The sequence below is a fragment of the Amphibalanus amphitrite genome, unplaced genomic scaffold (assembly GCF_019059575.1).
Source record: "Amphibalanus amphitrite isolate SeventyFive unplaced genomic scaffold, NRLGWU_Aamphi_draft 000070F_arrow, whole genome shotgun sequence".
NCBI lineage: Eukaryota > Metazoa > Arthropoda > Thecostraca > Balanomorpha > Balanidae > Amphibalanus > Amphibalanus amphitrite.
In genome coordinates, this window is record NW_024881566.1 from 241,378 (window position 1) to 269,265 (window position 27,888).

General features: G+C 54.6%; 1 protein-coding gene across 7 annotated transcripts in view; it reads right to left on the reverse strand.

Moving 5' to 3' along the window:
* The window catches only part of LOC122379056 (talin-2-like), an 88,408-nt gene that overhangs the window by 49,334 nt on the left and 11,186 nt on the right, over positions 1-27,888 (reverse strand). For all 7 annotated transcript variants that reach the window (XM_043360935.1, XM_043360936.1, XM_043360934.1 and 4 more), the window contains exons 2-3: positions 22,827-22,909; positions 1,133-1,275 (exon numbers count right to left, since the gene is read on the reverse strand). In XM_043360935.1, coding sequence (XP_043216870.1) covers positions 1,133-1,268 — 136 coding nt within the window. In that variant the 5' untranslated portion in view covers positions 1,269-1,275; positions 22,827-22,909. The remainder of the gene's footprint in view (positions 1-1,132; positions 1,276-22,826; positions 22,910-27,888) is intronic.

Genomic DNA, 27,888 nt, shown 5'->3' on the forward strand with positions numbered 1-27,888 from the left:
TCTCATCAGTTTGCTACCACGTCACGCAGACTACAAACCTATGAAATAATTACGGAGCGAGCGAAGCGAGCGGAGTCTTTACTTAGATTAACGGAAATTTCTGAGTATGAGCGGCCGGCCGGCCGGCCGGCCGGCCGTGCGGACGCTTTTGCGAGGCTTATATCTCAGCAACCACTTGACCGATTTACACGCGGTAATTTTTGTAGGGTAGCTTCATTCCTTCTACCAAGTATTGGACTATTCCCGATGCATGTGGGTGACCCCTTATGCACGTGCCACGTGCAAAACGAAGAGGTGTCAGTTTTGTAATTGTTGCAATATCTCGGTAACTACTTGGCCGATTGCGCTCAAAGTTGGCATGTAGGTAGGCACCCACTAGGCACTGCATATCCATGTGCCAGAGTTGGGGTGCTGCTGCACGTGCGCACGTGCAGGGGTCGTTTCCAGATCTCGAGAACGGCTGGACCGATGGCGCTCAAATTTGGTACACGGTTAGGGACCAGTTAGTAGGGTGCCGTGCACAAGTCAGTTGGGACCCATTTTGCACGTGCGCACGTGCAGGTGCCGCTCCCAGATCTCGAGAACGGCTGGGCCGATTGTGCTCAAATTTGGCACATCGCTAGAAACCGGTCAGTAGGGTGCCGTGCACAAGTCAGTTGGAGGTACCCCCTCGAAATTTCGCACGTGCAAGACTCACCCCCTCGCTCGCTCCGTTAGTCGCCCCAAAAGGCGCTATACTGGTATATCCAGCGTAGAGTATCCTCCGATATGTAACGGTAGCACAATACAGTTTTTACTGAGGGGCAGGGCGATCCCCGGCTGGGGCCGCCACCGTGTTTACGGACCACTGATCGGGGCGCTCCCCCGGCCACCCTCTCCCCTCCCTCCCCTCCCCAGCTCTGCCGGCGTCCCACCGCCAGATCAATACCCACCAACAAACGACATCGCTTACCAGCCCCTTAACCAACTCAATTACCGGAGTGTTTTGTCTCGGCAGCTCGGCAATCGATGTGAGCCGCCTGCTCGCCTCCGCCGGACGGCCGGTGGGGCCTCAGACTGGCGGTGTGACCCGTCTCGCCCGTCGCCCCTGAGACTGCCGGAGGGTGTGAGGACGCCCCCACCCGGTACTCACGGTTGGAGATATCCGTGGTGTCGGCCAGACGCTCCCGGATCATGCGGCAGGCGTCCAGCACGGCCGTGTTCGGCTCGAACTTCATCGCCTTCACCACATTCCGGTCCTCTATGCGGACCCGCAGCGTCAGCGCCATCTCTGATCTGCCGGCGGAACGAGAGATTCTGGTCAGCAGCCGCCAAGGCGCTGTCGTCGCGAGACCACTCCTGTTGTTGAGTCCGTCCACAGAGTACTGAGTAGTAAAGTAATCTTGCGTCCACCATCACATTGTCAAGTGTACATACTAAAGCACACTCAACGTACACATCAGACAGTTGATAGTGAGGTGATACGTAAAGAACTGAAGTGAGTGGCTTTTGCGGCAGTCCCACACCGGTTGCAATCTTGGGTCGAATAGCCAGAATGCGGACACAGCACAGCGAGCAACATGAAGCGGACGACGGCGCGGAACGGACAGCACACGAGACAGCGGCGGTAGGGCAGGCAGACGACAGACAGCAGACAGCAGACAGGGGACGGCAGTCAACAGACAGCGGATTACAAACAGCAGACAGGAGGCCACAGACAGCGGACGATAGACAGCAGACAGGAGACGGCAAACAAAAACAGCGGACTTTGTTGTTAATCAGTCGGGCGATAGTTACAGCCATGGCGATGGTTGAATGCCGGACCGTAACTGGTGAGCGCCCATCAAAACTACCCGCCGCACGAAACGCTCGTCAGTCTACTTAAAAGCATAAAATGTTGAAAGCCCGAAGGGAAACTACAGCGGGCGTTTTTCGCATTCTTCTCTTACATTTACAACTTCCAGTATGATCAAACTAAGCAAGTTTGACATCTGACATCCGGTCAGAATAGATTAGCATATAGCGTGAAAAGGTAATAAAGTGCGATAGTGTGACGGTGCAGACGGAAAAGATAACGTGGAACAAGGAAAAGAACCATCGTGCCTACACAATAAACCACGTCCCTAATATGCATCCACTATTTCACCCGCAAATCGTTCCCCGAGATTCAAAGGCAGAGCGGAGCGGCCGGCGGTCTATTACCGTTTATCGTCGCCCATCACGATACCGCTCGGCAAACGGCCGGCCGTTCTGTGGCTATCAGCGGACTGATCGGCCACACCCCTCCTCCCCCACCCCCGGCGAATTCATCGCGCGACTATCACTGTCAGTGTCCCCTCCCTGCGCGCCGTCCTCCCGCAGACCAGCCCCCGGGGGAGCGCGAACAGCCCTATCGGTAATTGTATCACTCCATAAAGCGGCCGACACAGACAACGGGCGCACGCGCCGCAGAAGAGAGAGAGCTCTCCCCGGCAGGGAGAGGGGGGAGCTGGAGAGGACCAATTAGGCAGAGCGGTGACGGCCGACAATGGGCGCAATTTGGCCGGACGATGTGACACCGCGTGTCACCGGGTGACCGGAGTGACACGGACCAGCAGACCGGGTGGCCAAGGAGGACAGACACTGCAGGACGAACGAGCGAGGGATTCAATCGGCACGTTATAATGGTTTGTAAACAAACAGCCGAAGAACAGCATGTCAACATGGAACAAACCGATTCACTGACAGAGCAGCATCGCGACACGGCACCAGCACCAGCAACACACCAGCAGCAGTGGCCCACCAGCACTGGCGGATCCAGACTTGCGTTTTGGGGGGGGGGCCAACTCCTGCAAGTAACCAAACCTAGGGTACCCCCAAATCCTGTTTTCTCATCGGATTTAGGCCACTTATTTTTTCGTCACAGCCCTGAAACGATATTTTTTTTAAACTAAAAAAAAAAAATAGAAATGGTAGCCCACCCAACCCGAGCCTAAATATTACTTTGAAAACACTTCAAATTGCTTTTGTCGACCAATTAGCCCGCTCCGGGTCGGTGCGTGGCGCAGCCTTCGCGGGCTGGGAGGTGTCGGTTGGACCCCCTGCCGTTCGGCCCCTGATTAAGCTAGAGCTCGCGGAAAAAAAAACAGGCGTGTTGCCCGTGAGTGACGAGACGAAGCCGATGATACCCGATTTTAAGGTCCTTGGTCATTGGTTGACCTTCCAGGGCGGTGTTTCACGGTCGTGCTGACAGCCGCTGACAGCGCATTCCGCGAGCTAAGGTCAGCCTTCGGGAGTGTTGTGGGTATAGGCTTGTTGATGTCTCCATTGAAACCAAAAGTGCCATCAGCGCTGGCAGCGGCTGGCAGCGTGCCGTGAAACACCGCCTGCAGGTCAGGTCACAGACCCAAAAGACGGGAAAATCAGGACCTGTCAGAACCTCCTAAAGTAAGGCTGTAATACGTTTTTTTTTTGTGCTGATCACAAATTTCATGTTAGTTTGGATCATAGATAATGTCTTCATGCGTTTAGACCATGTCGGGGCAGGTCAGGTCAGATCAACCAGTAGGAGTACTTATGGGCGTCCGTATAGCAGGTGTCCACTACCACTGGCAGCTACGTAACATGATACGAAGGCATCAAAACTACTTCGTAAATGTTCAAATGGCTGCAAAATGCTAAATTCAAACTCAGCTAAACGAAACTATCCTAGAAACATGTTAAACTCGGAAAAGTGCACCGAGGTCATCAAAGGTCAATGACCTGACTTGACCGTAAGGTGACATTGGCATCCGCCCTAATGCGTGGGAGCAACATCATATCACATGTTTGAGCGTTTTAAACCACGAAAAGACTATAAAAGCGCGGATAATGTGAGCCGACATATGCCGAATCGCTATTCCGGCCAAACATGGCCTCCAACATGGCCAAACAGTCTCGAGAAATAGGCCACAAGTCAAAGTTCACTTGGGTCAGGGTCATTAAATTTTCAGACTCTGTCACCATGAGGGTACTAAAGTTTCGTCGCGATCGGCTTCATGATACCTTACACGATAACTTCACACGTCGATCGAGAGTTAAAGCATGGATGAAGGAGAACCAGGGGATGAAGGTTCTTTCATCCATGGTTAAAGTGTGCAATAAGAACTTCTTGGGTGAAGACAAGACCAACACTTTTATCAAGCTCACAGATTTTTAATGATACGGTATTTTCTCTCTACCTACTACGCCCTTCTCACATTCATTTTTCTTAAGTGTTTTTGGGGACAAAAAATATATGTTGTTCCCCTTTCAGGCTTGGGGGCATGACCCCGTGGCCCCCCTGGATCCGCTAGGCCGAAACTAACTAGGTCGTTTTCAAACGGTCTGATATTTCAGGTCATAGTTTGCAAACGGCAGGTGTTTTCAGGTAGTTTCATATGGCCTGACTGGGCCAGGCCGTTTGCAAACGGACCGAATTTTCATACGGCCTGTAACATATATTTCAGATTTCGACATCTGTCGTAGCATCAAATGCTGATGTGGCGCACTCAAAAGCCGGAATTGGTCCTTGGATGCCGTAAGGACCCTTTTAAGAAATAAGTGACCCGACTGACCCTTAGAGATTGGCCTGAGCTGTGACCGAAATAAGTCTTTTACCGTTTCGCAGGAAGGGACAAAAAGGTCCCTCATATGCTTCTTGTACAATTGCGAAACAAAACAAGTTTTTTCAACGAAAACTCAATGAGTTTTCCTAAAAAATTTATTGCGCATATTCCGTGAATGAAAAGTTGCCGGGTCATGTCAGGTCAGGCTGCCACAGCAAGTTTGTTAACTTGACAGCTCAATCGATATTTATGCAATAAGACCTTCTCGGGTGACGATAAGACATGACGACACTTTATGAAGGAAGCTAGTAAACCCGGTAGTTTCTCCATAGGCGCGGGAACCGGGGGGAGGGGGCAGTGGTGGCAACTTGCCCCCCCCCCCCCCAACTCTGGGGCCGTGCGGGCGGTGCCCCCACAACTTTCAGACAGAATACCGCTCCTTTTTGCAAATGTTTTCTTTTTTTGTTGAAAAAGCCAAGGGATGAAAAATAAGTGGCCTAAAACCGGCGAGAAAACTATATTTGGGGGATCCTAGGTTGATCTCTATCATGGTGTGACCTCCCCCCCCCCCCCCCCCCCGTCTAAAAGTAGTTCCCGCGCCCCTGGGTTTCTCTACGCTATTGAATCACGCTGCTGATTCTAGTAAGTATCTACTACACAACCTTCTCACATTAATTTTTCTTCGAGCGTTTTGGGGGGGCCAAAAGATATGTTGGCCCCCTCTTTCAGGCTTTTTGGGCCCATGGCCCCGGTGGCCCCCTTGAATCCGCCAGTGGGGGCGGTGCCCCCACAACTTTCAAACGGAATACCGTCCTTTTTTGCAACTGTTTCTTTTTTTGTTGAAAAAGCCAAGGGATGAAAAATAAGTGGCCTAAAACCGGTGAGAAAACTAGATTTGGGGGGACCCTAGGTTGATCTCTATTATGGTGTGCTCCCCCAGTCTGAAAGTAGTTCCCGCGCCCCTGACTTTCTCTACGCTATTGAATCACGCTGCTGATTCTAGTAGGTATCTACTACGCAACCTTCTCACATTAATTTTTCTCCAAGCGTTTTGGGGGGGGCCAAAAGATATGTTGGCCCCCCCTTTCAGGCTTTTGGGGGGGGCCATGGCCCCGGTGGCCCCCCCCCCTGGATCCGCCAGTGCCCACCAGCACCAGCAGTTGGTGCAACCATGGCTTAACCACTAACCCGGCGCCGGACGAGACAACCACCCGCCCAACTCCCATGCCACCAGCCGGCTGGACCATGACGTCACTTGTCCGTGACGTCATCCGTTAGCGTGACCTCCACACGCACACTGGGCGGCCGACACACCTGTTTGGACCATCGACCGCTGACATGACGCACACACACCTGTTCACTGACCACCTGTTCAACACGCAGTACAAAATAGAGCCACCGTCAGATTATCATCTTCAACTACACGGGACAAATGCACCGTATAGATGCAGAGAATGAAGTGCGACCGCAGTGTCCAAAGGCGACCAACTCGGGATAGTCCAGTTCCCACGGTACGGCTCAAAACAGAGTACCCGACTACACCTGTTCTCCGGAGAGCGGCCACTAATGACGTTCAGACCCATCACGCAACGGGGGCCACCGCTCTCAAACTGCACTCGGACAGAGTGCAAACCGCTGTCCGAGTTTGTACCAAGCCCGCCCGCCGCTGACTGGGATCATCAGTCATTCGGCACGGGACAGACACAGCTGCTGGAGCAGGGTTGGCAGCACGACAGGCCATGGTGCAGTGGCATGTGGCACCGCCCTGTGCCGGCCGGCGGGCTGGACCCCGTGGGTAAGCTAGGCTCGGCATGACAGGCCCGGTTACAGCGAGGCCACTGGTCCGGTCCGGCCGCCAGAACTGCCACGCTCTCCAGAGGACACACTCGGAAGCCGTGTAAAGCTGTGGACTCTGCCTTCATGTGGGTTCGTGACCTTTGTGTAGACTCCTGGACTCCCGGTCTACAGTGGGCGGACCCGGCCGCCGCCGGTGGGTGGGCCGCATTGTGTGCGTGCGCGCACGCTGAGTGAATGCGTGATATGCGCGCCAGCGTGTGCGGCGTGACACGCACGTCTGGCGGCTGAGGTATGCGGCCGCCCACGACAGTGGGACAGCTGACACGGTCGGTGCCCTGTCAGCGGTCTCTGGGACATTTCCTGTGTCACATACCAAACGAACAAACCAGACAATGCAACGCAGAGTTAGAATATGCAGAATGAGTCGGTAACACATCACAGAAAAACACAAAACTCGACACTGCGCGCAACGCGCAACTGTCATCAGGACACGACCCGCTCTGCCCTGTTCCGTGCCTGCCTTCCTGAAGCGCCGAAGCCAACATGAAATCGCCAGATTTATTTGGCAGATGGTTTGGACAAGCATGATCACTTGTACAGTGCTCCCGGAACAACTATCGTACAGCAAAACTGTGGCATGACCAGACATGGTGACAGCCATGCAGCGGACGGCGGCGGCCGATCGGTCGGTAAGGGTGAACGGCAGCTGGACACGGTAAACACATCACAGAGACTGAGGGAGTAGGCGGCTCAGCTAGTGGTGAAGCGAATACACCATGTGAGCAGGTGCGCTCGGAAAGTGTTTTCCCTTCCACGGTGGGCGATACGCGACCAGTGATCTCAAGCTTACTATTACAATTGTGAGGGTTAGAAGAGTTTGACATAGTTGCGAGGGCCCGCCAAAGGAGTTCACCATCGCAATGACCGCGTCAACGTAACGTAAATGCTTTCGGCTATCTCAGTTCACCGCCCTAAGCGTTCGGGCACAGCCGCGGCGGCCGGAACCGGCTTAGAGAGCACGGAAGAACCAGAACCGGTCTGGCACCCCCCCCCCCCTCCCCACCCACAGAGCGGGGGAGGTAGCTTACAGGAGTGGAGTCTAGAGGGCGTGCACCTCCGTCAGTAGCTGCGAGTCGCCCCAGACGGTGGAGAAAGCGTTTGAATGTCCGCACAGAACAGCTGGCACGCAACAATGGACGAACACGCGCTGTGGGTTTGAACGACTGGGAATGGGCGTGGCGCAGTCACAGACGGCGGAAGCCAGCAGCTGCCAACCAGGCCAGCGGGAGACAAATCTGTCCATGGGAGGCGGTCTGAATTCTGATCCCGCAGTCGCAAGTGGCATTGTTGGCAGGGCAGCGCACACGCTACCATTTGACGTATGGATGAGAAGCATATGTGAGTGACTAGACAGGTCTACACCCACGATAGTCTTGATCAGGTTGAGTCAACCACACCCAAGCACTAGAAGCACGCTACCCTTTTCCGCACACAAAGCGCGATCTATTACACGAGTCGCAAGGTACCAGCCAGTGCACTTTAGATGCGCGGACAGAAGCTTCTCATATTTAGCACCGGTTATGTGGTCCATTTCCGATAAATTGTAGAAATTCAAAAAGCAGATAAAAACATATTAACATTACATAACAGGTGGCCGGATCCCGGACAGATAATAACCCCAGCCCGGGAAGGATAAATATCCGCCGAGGTCACTGAACCCGCATGAACCAAACTCGTCAATGATGTCATGCAGGCACGCTCGCGGGCATTGTTTGGCTGGGAACACCGGTCGGACGGGTCCATAAAACCGGCAGCTACGGCCCGGTTACACGAGTGAAGCAGGCGAGGCATTCAGTCCGAGCTGCAAGCGCGGAGAGCGCACCTGTCGAGCTGAGGCCTGCGCTCAATGCAGCCCAGCACGCACGGCACCAGCAGTTTGTCCCTCAGCTGGACTGTCAGCTACTCTCTCAGCTGTCCACCTACCACCATTGCTACTGAGCACCTCCTACCGTTATCCAATGAGCGTTGTTACCGAGAGCCTGCCCGGCTTGGGGCGGCCGGCCGCCGCTCCAGACACGGTGGTCCGCCGCCCCCGCCCGGCGTCCAGATAAATATAACTGCGCGCGCCTACCGCAGCACGGCTGCCCTCCGACCACCTGGTGAGCAGATACAGTTCGGAGGAGAGCCCCGACTCCGACACTCCTGGCAGGCCGACGGATACAGTAGCGGACGGTAATATCCACTCAACTGGCAGCCACTCTGGCAGGTACTCGATTCAATGATCACGATGGAGAGGGTTGTTGGCTTATCACCGGACAAGTTGATTGATGAGCCCGCAATCAGTGAAGGGTTGTCAAGTGTAGCGGGGGTATCTCAGCCGGCAATTACGGAGAGATATGTTTTAACAGTCAACGAGCGAGCGCATACGACCACTATTGTGAGTCGTTGGTCCCCCGACGAGCCCCCTCTGTCGGTCGTACAGAGCCATCATCGCTCTGGGGCGGCGGCGCCTGTCGGGCCGCTCGTTTCCGAGTCATTTCACTGAGGAGCAGCACTGGCGCCGCTTCAGACCCCTCTCAGTTACTGTACGGACGAACGATCCGGCGCGCGCACCCCTCTCACAACAGACCGATGGCCGGGATGATGACACAAATCAAGACCAATCGTGGGTAAAGGCAGCCTGTTTAGCGGGCCGCGCCGGGGGCCGGTTACGCCCCCGGGCCGTATCGACTCTAATGAGCCGTGCAGCCCGCGGGCCGGCCTGTCGCGGCCTTTATGTCATTAGCGGCGCTCGACAGTGGCGGCCGTGCAATCTCACTAATGAGGGGCGAGGGTTCAGACAGAACGGCTTCAGGCCCTCCCGGCGACTGTCGCCCCTCTGAGCCTGTGAGCTGACGGCTGTCGCAGCAGGTCAGCAGCTGAGAGAGCAGCTGCCGGAACGACACAGTATTCCTATCCCTAACACTACGAGTCCTATCGAGCATTCCCATCACAGTCGGAAAGGAAAGGTAAAAACATTTAATCACTACATACTAAAAACGGGATAAGCACTTCATTCGGATAGCGACTGGCAGGCAAATGAAACTTTGAATGTTTTTAGTCCAGCTGCTCTTCAGCCGCTGTGCAGTCGCTCCATTGAAGCAGCCATTCTAGCTGCAGCTGCTCTCTGAGGTCGCGCTTGCCATTTAACCCGCGCCCCAGTGGCGGTCTCAGCCAACTTCGCCCTAGTGAGGGGGGGCATATGTTACCACCCACCTTTAACTCAAAAACTACGAGGGCTAGAAAGACGCGGTAAAAAGTAGTCGATAGCTCTCAATGCGTACGTTTGAAAGTATTTCGGTCATTTTTCACCTTAGAGCAATATTGGGGTCACCAGAGGTCATCAAAGGTCAAAATTTGCCAATTGTCATGATATTTTTCAGAAAACATGCCGCTATCTCAGGAACTATGATAGCTAGGAAAACGCATGGAACAACAATCGGTAGCTTTTGAACTCTTCTTTTGAAAAGGTCATTATCAATATTGACCTCAGGTCAACGGTTTAGCCTCCAGAGGGCAACAACTCCAAAAATAGCCGTTTTTACGAAAAGTGTTTTTCGACAATAACTTTCGACTACAAAAAGCCACGACATTTCTATTGCCAGAATCGTGTTCCCCTCGCCGAGACGCGTCGAATGAACTATAATTTGACCTTGGAAGGTCAACTTGAAAATTTTGACCTCAGGTCAAGGTCATGACTTGACCGGAAAAGGTCATGTTGCATATCAGTCGATGCGTCTCAACAAGACAAACACAATGAAACCATCCCCAGCGTTCTATCTCTTTCCAATCGCGAGTTATTGGCAAAAAACTGTTTGTAGCCTCAAATGACCTCGGATGACCTTTCTAGAGGCTATCAGCAAAAAAGACCCCTTGGTCGTCACGAGTGGACTAAATCATTGTGATTCTGAAATATTTGGACTGTTCCTATGCGTACACACGGATCTAGAGGCATTTTCATTTTTCTCCATTGACTTGTAATGGAAAGGTCACGCCACTGACCTGACCTTAGGTCACGGATATAAAAAATCCGAGATATACAAATTGTAGGTGCCCATAACAGCATGCAATCCACCAAGTTTAAAACCTTTCTGACAAACATTGCAGGCTGGACATGATTGCAAACTTTTTTTTAGGCTTGGTCAGTTAACTTGACCTGGTGACCTGACCTGACATGACCTGGGGTCAAAAATTTCACACATTGTCCAAAATTGATGTACCAAAAGCTACCCCAAGCGGCGCGGCGCTACGCGCCGCGGTTTTTTATTCATACGCAAAAAACGCGACAGGGTGGTAACATATGCCCCCCCCCACTGGGGCGAAGGTTAAGCTCCTTACTGCAAGTTTGCACAGAGGCTGAAACTAATGAGCTTACGGATCAAAACACCGGAGGCTTGCGGACAGCAAGAGCATCGCTGAATGCTACGCAAAAACCCAACGCTGGTTTATAGTCAGCCGAGAACAGGACAGGGATCCGACCCGTCGACAAAGTATCTCGACAGAACAATTTTTATCGGCATTAGGCAATAAAAAATTGCTTCAAAATCGTCACCCTGGGTAGCTAAAGAATCTAAAGAAGCATTTCTCTCAATTTTGAGCTAGAATTGAAATTATGTGGTTAAGAATCCATCTCACCATTATTTCGACACCAACGGGCCATATCATTCTCCGCTGAGGTGGCGCTTATAGAGAAGCCTAGAGTAGCAGCAAACAATCCCCAGCCGTAACAAATTCACCTCAGTATCCGGGATTATCCCCACGTCACACGCTCGTTCTGTCACCACTGCTGTTAATCCGATAGTGGTGCCTGCCGCGACTTTACGCCGTCGTCCAGTGGCCGCGGCCGGGGCGGGGGCGGGGGCGGCTCCCCGTGCGCCGCCGGCGGCGTCATCTCCCTAATGACGCCCATTCACATGCAAACGTTGACACAGCGGATCGGGCATTGAGCGCCGGTCGAGCGCGACTCGTCCACTTGAGCGGCGTGCGCGCGGCGGGGCGGTGGCCAGTGACGCGTGCGCCGCTGACGGGCCGACAGCGCGCCGGTGACGGGCCCCGACAGCCGAGGGCGGCGCCCCGATCACTGAGAGCAGCGCCCGCGGAGGAAGGCGCGGCAGGAAATGCCCAGAGCTCCGATCAGTGCCCGTCCCGCCATCGTATTCATGACTGAGGAAAACATTATCGCTCTGGAGCATCCGATGGGTGGAAAGTGAAATCGCACCGCTGAATACTCAAGAACAGTCCACTGACAGACCTGAGTTTCTGACTGCAAGACAATAGCATTCCTTGGGATGACTCGACCGGGAGTAAGATCTGCGGAGAGTGGCGGACCGGGCCGGGACGTCGGCAGAGCTGTCAGGCCGGCCCTGCAGGGTCGGCTGTTACCGGGCGCCAGACGAGGGCTCCGTCTGCACCGTCACACAGACGGACTCACAAGTTACCAGGAACGCTCATCTGACGAAGACCTTCCCTCTAAAGGAGACTGTTCCTCTGACCGTCCCTCTGACGGAGACTGTCCCTCTGACGGTGGCCGCCGTCTCGGCCAGAGCCTTGGAACGCACAGTCAGATACACCTAACGATGAAAACTCGGACTAAGAATCTGACTTCGCAGCCCTGTCATTACAATATGACAGCTGTGCATTACATTACAGTTGTATCACTGTGCAAATGCACAGTGATCAAGGTTCTATGAACTGAACTATATCGTTCAACATCCCCAGACCTCCCTCTATATGCCAGATATGGGTGTTTACATCAACTGCCATGATCTCCAAGCTCCATATCGGCCGCTAAATATCATGAGGGCTGCCGAAATCCCAAAAATTGACAGACATGCTCTGTCCTCTGTCGTTAAGTTTACTGAATGCTCAGCCGCGATTGTCCCGTCCGAAGCAAAAGCAAAATCAGCCAATCGGTAAATACATCATTCGGGGACTTTTATCAGAAAGCTCCCAGCAATACAGACATAATTAAAAAGTGAATTACATGCATACCTGAATAAAAATATACATGCATGTGTATGTCGGACTTATTGTTCTCCGTTTTTGCTTCCTCGCTTTTACTCTACTTTCGGGATGTCAGATTGATTTCAATCTTTGGCACTAAAAAGTACCATCTGCGCAGTCAGTGTCAATTTTCCACTGGTCTGTATGTCTCGTATATTATTATATGCATTATCACTTTTTCCAAGAGACATATTTTCGTGGGAAAAAAGTACAAAAAGTGAAAACCATGAGCGATGAAACAGAGTACACAGCAACGGTGATGAGATATGCGGGCAAAAGCTACTAGGCAAACGTCATAGTATAACCACGTTCAGGACCTGGATAATCTGATAAATTTTAAATTAAAAAAAAAACCGCAAAGTGCCGCTAGACCCGAGGTGATCACCAGAGCCTAGCCGATACTCTATCGGTATTCAAAAGATGAGCGATATCGGGCTGAAGCGTTGGTTCTGGCCGCGTTGGCCGGGCAGGGCCGCCAAAGCCGACCGGGGCTCAGTGCTGGCTGCAGCTGGCCGGCTGAGGCTGAACACTGAACACTGAACCGTGAACGCTAAACAGCGACGGACAGCTACGCACCAGCTGTAATCGGTCGGCTGAGATAAGCGGCATCAACAGGGATTGGTCAGCACGAATCACTGGCAGCAGCTGGATCGGTCATTAAGGATCGGTCACTTGGGATCGGTCACCACGGATTGGTCAGCCGGGATCAGCGGCACCAGCCGGGATCGGTCGCCGGCATCAGCGGCAGCAGGCCAATTAGATAGTCATGCTCGGCCGAATCGGCCCCGAGCGGCTGTCCAGGACCTACCTCTAGACAGCCAGACTGATTCCGAGCGACGGCATTTGGAAATACTAGACGCCACCATACACCGCCACGACCAAATCGGCCCCGGGCGGCGGCATTCAGAATAGTGGACGGCGCCATGCCCTTAGACGGGAAAGCCGGCCTCAAGCGGAGGAACTGACAACTGGACGGCTCAACCCGAAGGCGACTGGATCGGCACGGATGGCCGCTTCAGCTCGACCAAAAAGCATAAGATAGATTTACACACCTCCGCAACATCAGCAGGACGTCAGTCCGCACACCAGTCGGAACTGGTTGACATCAAATTGGCAAATAGGCTATGAAACACCAGTAGACATCAGTGGGGCTAAACCTGCCAACTGAGCTCAACATGCAAAACGACGGAAGCTGTGTCACGGGGAGGCGCAGTCGGCCGGGCCGGGGCCGTGTTAGCTGCTGATGCAAGCGTGTCGCCGGCAACAAAGTCCGCTACCAGAGTTCGATAACATCCCGGGCCATCCGCTACCAGAACTCAGTGACATCCCGGGTATGCCGAGCGCCAATCGGCGGCCCGAGCCGTGGCGGGCCGGTTGGGCCAGGAAGAAGCCAGCGCCCACTCAGATCCCACAGAGAGGGCACAGCAACCAGCGCTTAACTGGCATCAGAGACTGGGGAGCAACAATCAATGCTTACTCAGCCCCGAGCACAGCAACTGCCGCCCACCTGGCCCCCAGAGCCCGGAGAGGCGCAGAAACCAGTGCTCACCTGGCATCAAAGCCCGGGGCACAATAACTAGCGCTCTACCCGGCACCAAAGCACTGGGTACAGCAACCAGTGCTTACCTGGCGCCCACAGCCTGGGGCGCAGAAACAGCATCCAGATCCGCTTAGCCCGTAAGCTGATTGCCACAATCCAGGACATTGGAGGGCATTAGAGCGAGCCGCATCCGAGGCAGAATTAAACAAATTGACTGCCGCCAGATTTGTTGAGTAGAATGGCAAACAAATGGCCGCTGGCTTTTGCCGGGAACTAATCACAAACTTATCCTGATCATCTCCGGCACATGAAAGGCCATCCAGTCGCATTGCACGATTGCACCAGCCACAAACTTGGAATGATGCATCCTTTTTTATGTAATACATATGACGGTATTTATTAATTCCATATTGTCTATTAACTATATGTTACTTTTTATTTATACTTTTTCAAAGAACAGTCGAATCGCCAAATAAATTTTGCCATAGGGAATTGATTTTCTGCAACCAAACGAATTCGTAAAAATAACAGCATATGTAAAGGGTTTGTTTCTTACTGACCATTACGGCAGAACCGCAGTTGATCGGTCCCAAAAAGGCGTGTTTCTCATTCAGGGTAAGCGTGCCTGTCTGTTCACCTGTCCTGAAGTATCCATAATGCATAGAAGCGTTCGCGTGTTATCCGCACATGTGATCCAAACACGGATGTCCGGCCCCAGCCCAGCTGCAGGCGCCGTCCCAAACCACGAGCTATTGTCCCTTCAGGGCAGAGCGCGATGCTCATGCAGCCAACCTCTCCTGACAGACTGTAATCAACGCAAACGGCTCGCCTAAAAGGAAGTAAACTGTGAAACATTGGGGAGCTTGGAATATTTCACCTTGCCAGTGGCCAGCATGTGATGATACGTTGACCATCTAAGATCAAATAGATAAGCACAATGTTCTGCAACTTTGTAGATGTAGGTACGCAGATTTCACAATGTGCAAGCGAATATATCTCGTCTGCATATAGGTATGATATGGATGAAGCCAGGGACCTCCTAGTTCCTTTGCTGCAACGCCTGCCTTTCAACAGCTCTGCCGAAATTTCAACTAGTACTTACCGATTGTGCTCTGGTAGACCGGACTGTGGCGGAGCGGCGCACCGGCTGGGGTCGGCTCAGGTCACGCCGGGTCACCGGGTCACAGCCTGGCCCCATCTCCGGTGGCAGGCGGACAGTGCCCGAGGCGGCGACAGCGACCCAGCGAGCGGCGGCGCGCCCCGCAGAAAGGACCCCCGGCTCAGAGAGCCGCCGCCGGCCGGCTCGGCGCACTCGTCTGCAGCCAATCAAAGCTCGCATCGAGACACCCGAAAACATGGGCCCGCCACCCGCCGGCAAGAAGGGCCTACGTTTTCGGGCGGGCCGGCCGCCGTCGGCCTGCGGCGGACTGGGTCGGCCCCGACGGCCGGGACAGCTCCGGGCAGCTCTGCTCCGGGCAGATCCGGGTAGCACACGGGAGACCCCGCGGGTACAGACGAATGTCCGGTCTGGAGTACGGACTCAGTGACTAGTGATGTCAATTATGGAAAATCGTGATACCGATACCAAACCAAATACCAACAATATCCATGGAAAAATACCGATACCGAACCGACTTGGGAATTCGAGGAAAATACCAACTTTTTACCAAATTATCAACCTCTTTTACATTAGTGAAGATTCATAATACCAACAATACACCAAATGTACTCTCCTTGAAATACCAAATACCAAGTTGGTATCGGTTTGGTATCGGTATACCAAAAAGTTGGTATCCGATTGACACATCTATCAGTGACAGCACTGAGCACGCTCACCAAGGCATTTCAGTACCGAATGGTGATAAGCGAGCCGATGTAATAGACATTGTTTAAGTTTGGAAGATGCAAATGAGTAGCGTAATCCTTCTAAAATATCATGGGCCTATAATCTACATATATTTAGGCAGGTTAGCACGCGTTCCGTAATTAGCTGACCTTATCGACGTAGAGGGTAGACAATAGAAATTACTTAAATGGTATATCCAGATATCTGGTTTGAGAATGAGCAAAAATATTCGAAATGGTATAACAGCGTACTTGGACCAAACAACGGTAAATGTTCCTAAGTCGTTGCATGGCTAAATTTAAAAGAAAAATTAAATATGCTCAGCAAATAAAAACAAATTTACTTCAGAATGATACAATTCGAAAGCCAACCGCCCAAATCACTCGAATCATGCCTATACCTACAGGCATGAAAGACTACGAAAAAAACAAGTTTGCTGGTTTGCGAGAAAATGCAAACTGTGTAGGCGAAAAAAATAGTATTCAGCCCCTGCATGTTTCAGGAAATATCCAAAACGGAGACACATATACAGATTTGTCATCTGAGTATTCTTCGAAAAGCGCCACGCCCGGGCGCTACGAATCTCTGCCGCCCGCCAATAGATGGCAGCAGCAGTACCGCCTGAAGGTAGGCTGTGCCGCAGGACCCAGCCAGGACAAACGCGTCCCCGAGAACCAGCCGAGGCAAACTGATCGGCGCCACGCTGGCTTCTGATTGTAACATAAGCCCACAGCATCTCGGAGACAATGACTAACGACAGAACAACCCAATGAACAAAACGTCAGACATGTCAGCCACCATCAATGAGATACGCCAGATGGGACCGAGGCACTCACAAATCATCCGACTGTCACGGGACAAATGACAGTCTGTCAGTCGGCAGTGCCGGCGCCCAAAGTTAGGTCCCTCCTCCCCCCCCCCCCCCCCGCCGCCGGAGGAGTCATCAGCCACCAACTGCCTGCCGGCGGCTCCCCCGGCGGCCCGCGCGGCGATCATCGGATTAGAACTCCGACACGGCACAGCGCGCCGCGCCGCTCCCCAATTGGATTACACAAACATTTGATATCCATCGCTGATTTGATTTAGCGGCGGCGACTCCCTCGACAGCTCGCAAAGCGGCGTAGCGCGCCAGTAAACGCCGCCGCCGATAGCATTGTTCCCCGGGGCCAATCTCGGGCAAATTACGGCGCGGCGAGACAGGGCTCCGCCGGGGAGGTTGCGGAATGGGAACAGTGCCCCGGCAGAGCGGCGACGCACTCGCCGACAAATGAAGACAAACGTGCGTCAGAGCGCTGACCGAGCGGCAAGCAGTGACCGATGGCAGCCAGCCCGGTCAGCCAGGGCACACTCCCGACAAAACGGCCACAGCACGGGAGCCCAGATGAAACGCTCCTTTATCCAAGCTTTCACTCGAGTAAAGCGAAAATCCGCGGGCATTTAGCCCTAGTCAAGATCAAAAGTCGGCAGACGTCAAAGTCCGACCAAAACTCGCGCTCAGCCTCGCGGAAAGAAGCAAAAAAAAGCCTCGCATCAAATAAACCAGCCCTTGTCGGTGACGAAGCGAATAGCTAAGAATCAGCGATCCAGTCAGAAAACTGAGCTCATACCGCATCCATCCGTCCGCAGACGTGTATTCCAAATCCAGACCCCGCTCGGTCTCGGACCGCCTGCGTGGCTCGGCCAGGGCGGCGTTTAGTGCGCCCGTCCGGGGGACGCCGCCGCTCTCCGTCGTCCTCCCTGCAGCGGCACCCCAACTAATGGAACGGAACCACAGCGCTGCTTCCGCGCGCGCCGGATGCGAACGCGACCGGAAGTCGGCAAGAATCCCGGAGCGGGAGCGTGCAGGGGGAGGGAGGGAGACGCGGTCGGGTCGAGCAGGGATGATACCAGGGCGGCTTTCCAGCGGGGCGCCGGCCGCCGCTCCGACTCCGGCCGGCGCCACTCTATTGATTGCGGCGTCCCATCTGCAGCTGATGGCGGCCACTGTGAGCGGCGGCGGCCGCCCGGCCCGACGGCGCCGGCGGCTGTCCACTGGCTGTCTGGTGGAGTACCGACCCCGGCGGCCGGCAGACAGCCGTCGGCACAGCTGCCGAGCTGCAGCCGACCCTGTGCACAGCTGGTCAGACAGAGCAGCCGCCTGGCCGACCCGCCCGCGCCGCGCGCCCCTCCCACGTACCGGCCGAGGTGCTGCCAGCACCGCCGCCGCCGCGACCTTGCCCCTCCAAACACGGCCGGCTCACCAGCGCCGCCCCGCGGCAGATCCCGCAACTGGCGCCGGTCGGCGTCCCCGCCCTCCAAACACTCCGGCTGCAGCGAGCGACGCCCGAGCGGCCCGAGGCTCGTCGTGCTAGGAGAGAAACTGACGACAGACCAATCCCCAGAATCGGCCACGGATCGGCTGCAGAGTTCGGCCACGACACACCCAACTCCAAATAACGATCTCTGCAGATGTTAGCGGACTAGTTTGAATCGCAATCCTGAAAATCCGACTGATCGCCTGCAAAATGCACCAAACAGTGGATGCTTGCACGACAGGGGTTCTCGTCTCACGCCGAGATGCTCCACGGCGGCACGGCCACCGGAGATGGTGGGAAGACTGAAAGAAACATTCAAATCGCTGGTTTCAACCACTGACTAAGAACAAAGTATTTCGAATGCCTACTGCCGAGGCCTAGCAATTTCTTTTCCGAATGTTGCAGATGATCAACAATGCAGCAAAAAGAAACGGCCGATGATCATAAAAAAGAAGCAATACTTCTACGACTGGAAGATAGGCAGCGATAATCAGACGACCAAAACGCACTCAGTCGACTGAGCCCGCGGCGCCGCCGGCCGGTCGTCGACCGCCGTTGAAGACGAGCAGTCGTCGTTGTCGACGAGCGAGGCCGCTCTGGAAACAGGCGCGATTATGACTCAGGCCGTCGGCGCGGACGCGTCATCGTTGTTTTATGCGCGGCAATAAACTGGCAAATCATCTCAAACGGTGTGCGGGGGGCGGAGAGAGAGTCCGGGGAGGGGAGGGGGAGAGGAGCCGACGAGGCTGCCAATCTCGCCGAGAGGTTCGGGCCATATATCATCGCGGGGCGGCGTGCATTATCCGTAGAGCACACAGCGGCGGCGAGCCGGAGGAGGAGCGGACAGCGCGGCTTCTCCCCTCCGCGGAGAGAGACGGGTGCGGAGACAGCCGGCCGTCGGTCGGAGAACGACTGTCGTCATCAGCTAATGACGAACGCCGTCATCAGCCGATTGTTGGCGGTCAGGCAGGCGCTGACGCCATTCGTCGGGTAGACCTGTCAGCTCACGGATTAACCACAATCTCATCACCGGTAGCCACAAACCGGAAAAAGACTAACTTTATACCGGCAGCTCAGTGTAACCGGTCTCCGACCCACTCCACGGACTCTGAGGTTTGTGCCCCTCAGATCACTCAGGTCGGTCGCATTCGGTCGGCAACAGCAGCAGGTGTGGCGGCAGCGGCGGGGGCGGGGGCGGGGGCGGCTGGTGCGCCATGTCCGCCGCCCCCGCCCGAGCCGGTCCGACTCCGCCCCGAGACAGCGGCGGCCCTGCACCTGTTCACTGTTCGCTGTCCACTGAGACAGTGTCTCTGGCCTGGCGCCTGTCCTCAGTCCAGTGAGGCAGTGGCTCCCACCCGGCGATCATTCTCTGTCCAGTGATGCAGTGGGACTGTATCCCACTCCAGATTGCCACCTCTGCAGTGAGGCAGTCGTGACTGGATGTCAATCGAAAACAGACTTTTTGGCATAACGATACCAAAAGCAGTGCAGTGATGCAGTGAGGCAGTCGTTACGGTGCAGGTCACCACAGTTACGGACAGTTGACTGTCCGTTGTCACCCTGTCAGCGGCGGTTTTGTTTGGGACGAGTTCAGCTTCCGCTCTGAAGACAGACAGAACTGGCATGCCAAAAGTTGACCTGACCTGGAGCCAAAGAGCGGCTGATCTTCAAACGCAGTCACTTGACTGGGACCTGTGATTCGTGGCAGTTGACTGTCAATTCGAACTAGCTTGATCGCGAGCTGATAAGGCGGAGAAAGCTGTTCAACGTGCTTCACCTGCACCGAGTGCTGTGTCAAACATGATTTACGATCACAAATCGGCTGAACACGTGATGTGTGTGATCATTCAGAATCGTACAGCCCGAGCCGAGCCGAGCCGCGTCGGGGCCACGCTCTCCATACACATGAGCCCAGCAGACCACGTGACGCTCCTGCAAAGGCCAGCCCGAAGCACCTCAGCGCCGACCGCCTCGGTCCCACGGCGCTAACCGCAGGTGTGACCGCGGTTCTCAGCCTTGACCACAGCACACAACGGGTCCAGATCACACCACGCCGCATGGAGCTGTGTGAAGCAGCCCTATTCCTGCGCCGATCGTAGGTGTAGTGGAAACTCGACGCTGAATCTCATTAAGGCTCGATCAGCATCAATCACCTGTTTAGCATATTTACAACACTAAAGGAAACCATCAGACCCGACAGACGAAAGTTGACGCCCCTCGCCCGGTATGGAGAGGGCGTACGCTTTTCCGATATCGCGGCGGCACTCCCGATATACAGAGATAGATATGTATAGATAGATCCCGATATGTACAGAGAGCGTTAAGTGCCAGTGGAGCACACCCAATAAAAGCCGGCTCAGGTGCGCGATCTCCCCAGCTCCGGTCTGTCCTGTGACCTTCCCTCCGTTGTCCATCTGTCTCGCTATGTCTCGTTCTGACCACGGTACGGTCGCTACTCCTGACCAGCCGCCACCTGGCAGCAGTCGACAGGGTCTCTGATAACGGGCGGCACGCCGGTACGGACCGACCACGTGAGTACTGAGTACACACTGGCCGACGCCCCGCGTACACACGCGTCGAGTCCCTATCGGGGCAGAGGGATCAGTGGAGCACCGCACCGGGCGTGTGACACCCGACCACGCCTTACGGAAGAGCGCTAACCTATACGCTCACCCCGTAGTCGGCATAATGCCAATGGGCAATGGGCATTCGTTGAGCATAAGAGGCAAACACGAATACAGCTACCGGACAAGGCGAAAGGTTTTTTTTTGCGGACTGACGAAGGACGATGTGATGTCTAACTGCCCGATAAATATGGCTCCTACTAATAAGCAGAATATGAACGGCTGCGCCTCAATCATTAAAAATGAATAATGAACTTTAGGTATTTAAGCACGGAAGAAAATAATTCCTTTCAACCTACCTACACCAACAGCAGTTCTAGGGACACTTCTATCCAACAAAGCACTGGTCTGTACTTTTATGCCATTGACAGGTTCAACAGACGAGTCATCCAGTCTGTTTTTTTTTTTTTAATCGCCTGTCGTAGTCTACCAAATAACCTTACGGCGTTAGTAGGTTTAGGCTCAGTGGACTGAGCAGGTTGCACCAGTTTCTCCGCCACTGGGTGGCGCCAGTGCACGCCTCGCCGCCGGCACGGTCGGCTCCACAGACGTCCGAGAAGATACCGAGCGAACCCGCTGGACGATATCCGGTAAACCCACCGCGGTCACGGCCTGAGGAGATGGGAGAACCGTCCGATTTCGACGAGACGCCTTACTCGAACTGTAAACATTTCAGCAGCAACTTCTTCCTCATTCCCCGACAGGCTGCGATAGTGAATGGAGTATGATAGGACGGCGAACCGTTGCAAGGGATCCGAAACTTTGGCAAGGCCCTCGCAGGCGGCGACAGTGGTCGGTGGCGATGACAGCGGCAAGTAGGCGGTCAAACAGAGTAGTGCACCAGTTAGGGCCTAAACTGACGTTCATCTGTAATGTGGTCCACGGCTTGATGGTTGCGAGCCAGTGCCCCTTCGCAACAGCATCAACGTTTCACAAGTGATCACGACGAGTCACAGTTACCGTCTCTGTGAGCGAATCAGCATCCGACCCATCCCCCGGACACACTGAGTCACCTTTTCCCAGTTCAACCCCGCTGCGAGTCACTCATCGCTGCGAGTCACGCGGCAAGCTGAGTCATCCGTGACGCCAGTTCTCGGAGACGTCACTTGGCAGTTTTCAGCGCCCTGTCAGCAGCAGTTCCCCCATCCAAACTGCTGACAGCAGCCGGCGCGCTGGCCACAGACCAGGCTTCCCAGACCTATATCACAAACACACACGTATGTATCCGTTCAGACCACAAACCCCAGCGGCCCACACCGCACGGTGAAACCCGCACCATCACCCGCACACACAACACCGGTGGTCGGATCCGGTGACGACACCACTCTGACGTCATCGTCGACAGTTCCGGCGCAGCGCCGGAAGGGCGACCCGGAGATGTGACGTCACAGCCGGAGGCAGCTCCGTCCGTTCTGTGGTCTGAAGCAGCTCCTCTAGTCATCCTCCCGTCTGAGACAGGGCAGCTGAAGGCTCTCCAGGCTCGGTACTAGGTTTAGAGCAGGGTCTGTTTACCAAGCCGTGTGTATCAGCACCAGCCTCACCCGGTGGTCTAACGGAACGTCGCGTTCATGGCGGTACACGCCTCCCGCCTAACGTAAAAGCTTCCTTGGCTCCTCGGCGCACTGTTTGACCGGGTCGGCTTTAATCCCGTGTTGACTCGGCCGCTCACGTACTGGGTGCCGGCGGCCGAGGGCCCGCTGGACAAGCCGCGATGTTGTAAGAGCCGCGTGTTTTCCTTGGCCGTCGAGCCGGGCGGCGGCGTCGGGCGCAAAGTCGAGCCCTGACGCCCGAGACGAGCAGTTTCCGACAGACGTTCATTTGACGGGGTTTGATCGTCAGCGAGGGTACACGCCGAGCGCGGGCAGATGACCTGATGATGAATTGGGGTTTTTGGGCGCCCGGACTACAGTGGTCATCGGCGCCCAACATCGGCGTCCAGCAGATGACCTATCGAGGCTGGACGCGAGGGCGGCGGAGTCACTGACGCCTTGTGCCGGTGGTGAAATACAGGGCATCGTGAATCCAAAACCGTCCAGCATAACAATAAATGTTTCGTCAGCCCAATGATCGAAAAATCAAGAGCGATGCCATCCTCCGATTGTTGGACATTACTCGGACCAAAAACCCATCGGGACTCACCTTTGTTGTGGAGCTCAGATGCAGTTCGTTGTTCGGGTGGGTCGTTCGGGAATAAAAGGCACAGCACGGGCAGTTCTCCGACTCTGTAACACAAACCATGAGTCAGTAACGGAACGGGCTGCCAGCCTAATAAAACGTAGGCTGCAAGAGGTCATGGCAGAATAGAGCAACTAGAGGAGCATCAAGGCATCAAGAGGAGCTTCTTGACGACGGTGTTTACTCCGACGAATGCATCCTATATCAACACCATCCGTGGGCCAGCCACCCATCACGCAACACATGGAAACGACTAACGACTGTGTGGATGCTCCATTCGGCATCTTCACAGCTTTGCAATAGGTAGCTTTGTTTCTCAATGTAGGCAGCTTTTAGGCAGCTAGCCCCAAGGCACAAAGAGCATGCCCCGGCTTCTCCATTCCCCCACCAGTAGGGTGGTCCACATTTACATGGTAAAAAATAAAGTTCGTCAGATTCTTCGGGCCGGGTCGGAATTCTTGTCGATACTATAGCACAAGCTTCTGTGCAAAATTTCAAAGATTGGATGATTTTATCCCGTCCCGCAAAGCGGTCAAAGTTTCCATTATATGTACCAGCCTTCAGTATAGGGCGAATACTTGTCTTTCAACATTGCCCAGTCGCGCCAGCGGCTATCTACCAAAGAGCTTGCATGCTCAACACACCAACCCTCTCTAGCCTTCTCAATGATAGATCTAGTCTTCCTATCAGCCACAGGCAGGAACGATAATCCACAGTTCCTGTTGCAGTTCCTGTTCTCAGTGCCAGGAGCAAGGGCCTGTATGCCAGGAGGTGTGAATGCATTACGCTAGTTAGGAATTTGCCTGCGTCTGGGATGGCCGCTGAAGCTGCAAAAGGCACACGCTCAATCACCGAAATGTGGCTTGTTTTGGCAGCCAGAAGCAAATCCTTGCTGGGTGAAACAGCCTCTTACGAAATGCATGACGCATCTTTTCACTTTTCACACCATCCGCCTTCCGGCCCGGGACTCCCGAGATCCCGTCCTTCAAGCGGTTTGTAAAGTGGTGGCAGCTCACGGACCGAGTGTCGTTCAAACCGCTCAATGACTTCATTGACTTCGCCGACAAGATGATCGTCACCTGACGCGCGTTGCTGATGAAGCAGCGGCCCCATGATTACTACCGCAATGTGGTGTACTTCACCACCGCCGTGATGGACGGTGACTTGGAAGCGAGCATCCTGAAACCGGTTGCCCTACAACGTGCTCGTTGGATGGCAAAGTTGATCAACACGTAAGATCTCTCAAGTCAAGAACACTCTCAAGAACACTCTTCTGTCAGCCTCAGCTTGCGCTCACCGAGCACGAGAAGAGGACGATGGTCCGGTTCACCGCCTTCATCGTCACAAGGTAATTAGCACCGTGGCTGTCTGCCCACTGATCGACCTCAGCATCGTGAACTGACATCGCCCTCCGCCAAGGCTCCTACCGCTTACCACACAGATATCGGACGGTAACCGGGCAAGGTGATGGGCAAGGCCATCGGTCTCTCCTTCTTCAACGACGGGACGACGGTCGAGGAAAAGAGGCGATCGCCACCTCCATGCAGCAGCGGCTGAGAGAGAAGAACCCTGCCGCGCCAAAGTCGCCCTCGACGCAGTGGGGCAGCGCTCGCTGGCGTCGTTTGCATCTGTCGGTCGGTACGTCCCTCGGGGCCAGCCACGATTTCCTCAAAGTCGACTCCGCCGAGTGGTCAGACAATGACGACTTGACCACTGCTCATCGGCGACCGGCACATATACGGGTGGTGAACGACTTTGCGAGAGCTGGGTATTGCACTGTTGCCCTCACCAGTGGGAAATTTTTAGCGCCATCGCGCACGGCAAGGAATAGTGAAAGCACTTCCTTCAGGTCGAGGAGCACCACTGCACCGGGCGTTGCATCCGAGAGGGATATTATTGGTGCTATTGGTCTCAAGATAGGGGCCCAGGCGACCTGTAGTTCGGATGCGGTGAATACCCTCACCCTCGCCACAATTCGAGTGGGGGTTGCGCTGGGTGGGAGGAGGGATGCACTCGGCCGACCTGTGGGGAGGGTAAGGGTATTCACCGCATTAAAACTACAGGTCGCCTGGGCCCTTATATTGAGACCAATAGTACATGATGGCATGCACGGTGGATTTAGTTCTTTTATCTATACCAGATATGCTATTTTCACGGATGCCCATTCCACTCTGATGTGTTTCTCTCCTTTGCTGTTCTTTTTAATGACTGCCAGTGCTTATTGAGCGAAAAATGTGGACTGAGTGCGAAAATTCGTATTATCGCTCATCCCGTTATTGATAACATAGGGAAAACTTTGGTCGCTTTGCGGGACGGGATAAATTTATCCGATCGCAATAAAATTTTGCACACAACCTTGTATCATGGTATCGACAAGAATTCCGACCCGGCCCGAAAGATCCTAGAAACTTTTGCAAAATGGACCACCCTACCCACCAGCACCTCGAGCGTCCGACTATGCCAAACGGCCCAGAGATAAGCTGGCGACGATCGTATAAACAACACCACTGCAGCGATTCACCGCACGTTTTGACGTGGCTACGGGGCACACGGTGCGACGGCATTTCGCAACGAAGGCTCTCCTAGGCCGGTCGTCCATAACCGCCTGCTCCACACGCCAGGACACAAAGCTCCCCACCCGACGGCAGCCGTCCGCAGCACGCCGGCCGATGATACAAAGTTACCGGCGTCGCTCGGCGCGTTTGCGTAAGATAGGCGATATTGGGTTACCCACGACCGTTATTGGGTAGTGAGTGTCAGCGAAATTGCAGCGAAGTTTGCAGTGGGCTCTGCTGGCGCCGACCGGCCACCTGGACTCGCTCGGGCAGGCGAGTACCAGTCTCGACGACTGATAGACGACAGCGTTTGCTGGCGAGCTGGGTTCGAGTAGCTCAGAGGGAGGGTCAAGGATCGCTCAAGGACCGCGTCCGCCGGAGATGACGAGTCAATAACCAGCAATGAGACTAACAGGCGGCGCACAGAGTGAGTAAGGCCCAGAGGCCTACTAAAGGTGACGAAACCAGAGCAGTGTCAGTAGTTCATGCATGAGCTTCATGAGTTCATGCATGAGCATGGGGAGGTACGAATTTCCAGCAATCTTCCACCACATCTCATGTCCCATCTCGAAAAAAAATCATCAAATGTCCCCACATCCACCGCCCGCTGTCCACTGACCGCGCACGCCTACACCGGCCGACACCGCCGCCCGTCTAATGACCGAGCCTCTGCGGCCGTCCGGACCATCAGCGCGGCCGGTCGCCGTACTATGAGGTCAGCGCGGCCGACGTCACAGGTCCTCGTCCAGCAGCGCGGCGGGCGGAGAGCGGCGCGGCGGCCGGCGCCATATATGGTTATCGACACCCTGCCGCCGAGCCCCGAGCACGGCCGGCCAGGTCAGCAGCCCAAGGCCGGCCGGCCGGCCGGCATCTGCCGCTCCTGGCCTGAACTGAGGGGAGGAGCACGACTCCAATATACAGGGAGAGTCAGCCGGAGGCCAGAGACGGCTCTATGGAGTCGGTCAGAGTCAGGTGACGGCTCTATAATGAATATCAGAGACAAAGATGGGGAGAAAGCGATGTAGATAGAAGAGCTGAAGGAAAACGATGAACATTAACAAGGATAAGAAATCTCCAAACTATGAGAGAGAGAGAGAGAGAGAGAGAGAGAGAGAGAGAGAGAGAGAGAGAGAGAGAGAGAGAGAGAGAGAGAGAGAGAGAGAGAGAGAGAGAGAGAGAGAGAAAGAGAGAGGGTAAGAGAGAGAGAGAGAGTAAAAGAGAGAGAGAGTAAAAGAGAGAGAGAGAGAGAGAGAGAGAGAGAGAGAGAGAGAGAGAGGGAGAGAGAACCCCCGACTTCTCTCCCATCCTGTCGTCCACAGGTGCGAGGAAGTTTGTCGCGAAGTAAGCCATTATTTGATATTTCCACAGCTGATGAGTGTAATAACGAGTCGTAGTAAATGGTACTGAGAGGCGGAAGACACCCGTAAATATTAGATCCCATCAGGCCCGAACAAAAAAAGAAAGAACTTTTTCCTGTTGATGGCGTTAGAAATGACGATGGCAGATCATATAATCCAAATCGGACAACCACGATTATCTAGGCATACCATCACAGCCCCGGTGTTGCCTCTTCAGCGGCTGCTGGTTCGGCTCGACTGCCTCAGATCGGACAGAGGTCACGTGACCGGGCTGTCCGTCCCCGACCCCCGGTCAACGCTGATGGCCTGCGACACGTGCCACCGAGCCCGATGTCCTGTCACCCCCGATCCGGCACTGGCCGCAGAGGCGCTCCGACAGCGCGTTCCAGGCCGGCTCGGGTGTAGCTTTGTGCCCGGTGGCGTGACAGCGCTCCACATGGAGCGACTCTAATCGCGCCTGACATCAGCGTCGGCCATTGGGACAAGTTGTGCCAATCGTCCGAGGAACGACCCAGACGGCGCAGTGTCACGACCCGCTGACTGCTGACTCACTGCCGGTCTCAGTTCTGCTAGAGATCCCTCGGGAGATTAAATACAGCAAGTTCACCAGTTCACAAACAATATCCCCCAAACCACTGCGGAGCGCACACAAATCGCCAGCAGCCGCCGCCTGCCCTTGGAGCACCTGTCACACATCTCCCCCTTCCCAGCACCCAGCGACGAGGCCGTATAGTGCGCGTTGGACAGCGTGCTGTCTCCCACCGCCGTACCGAACAGCGCCAGATGCTGGTTCGGTCAGGGTGAAGGAGACGGGAGGGTAGGGGAGCCAGCGAGAGACAGAGACATCCGAAACCCGTCCCGTCCCACAGATGTGGGCCATTCTCCGAGCCACGTGTGGGAGGCGCGCCGTATGCTCACACAAGACGAGCAGGGTGGCGTAAACTGGGTTCTGATGTCGCAATAAAAAAAAAAACTGGAAAGGAAAACAGTTAACATTGGCGGACAGGTGCACAGCATCATATCACATGATGGCAGTACATTCGGTTCTGAATCGTGTTGCATGTTTCTGTACAATGGGCAATGCACACTGGCTTATAAGTAGTAAAAATGCGT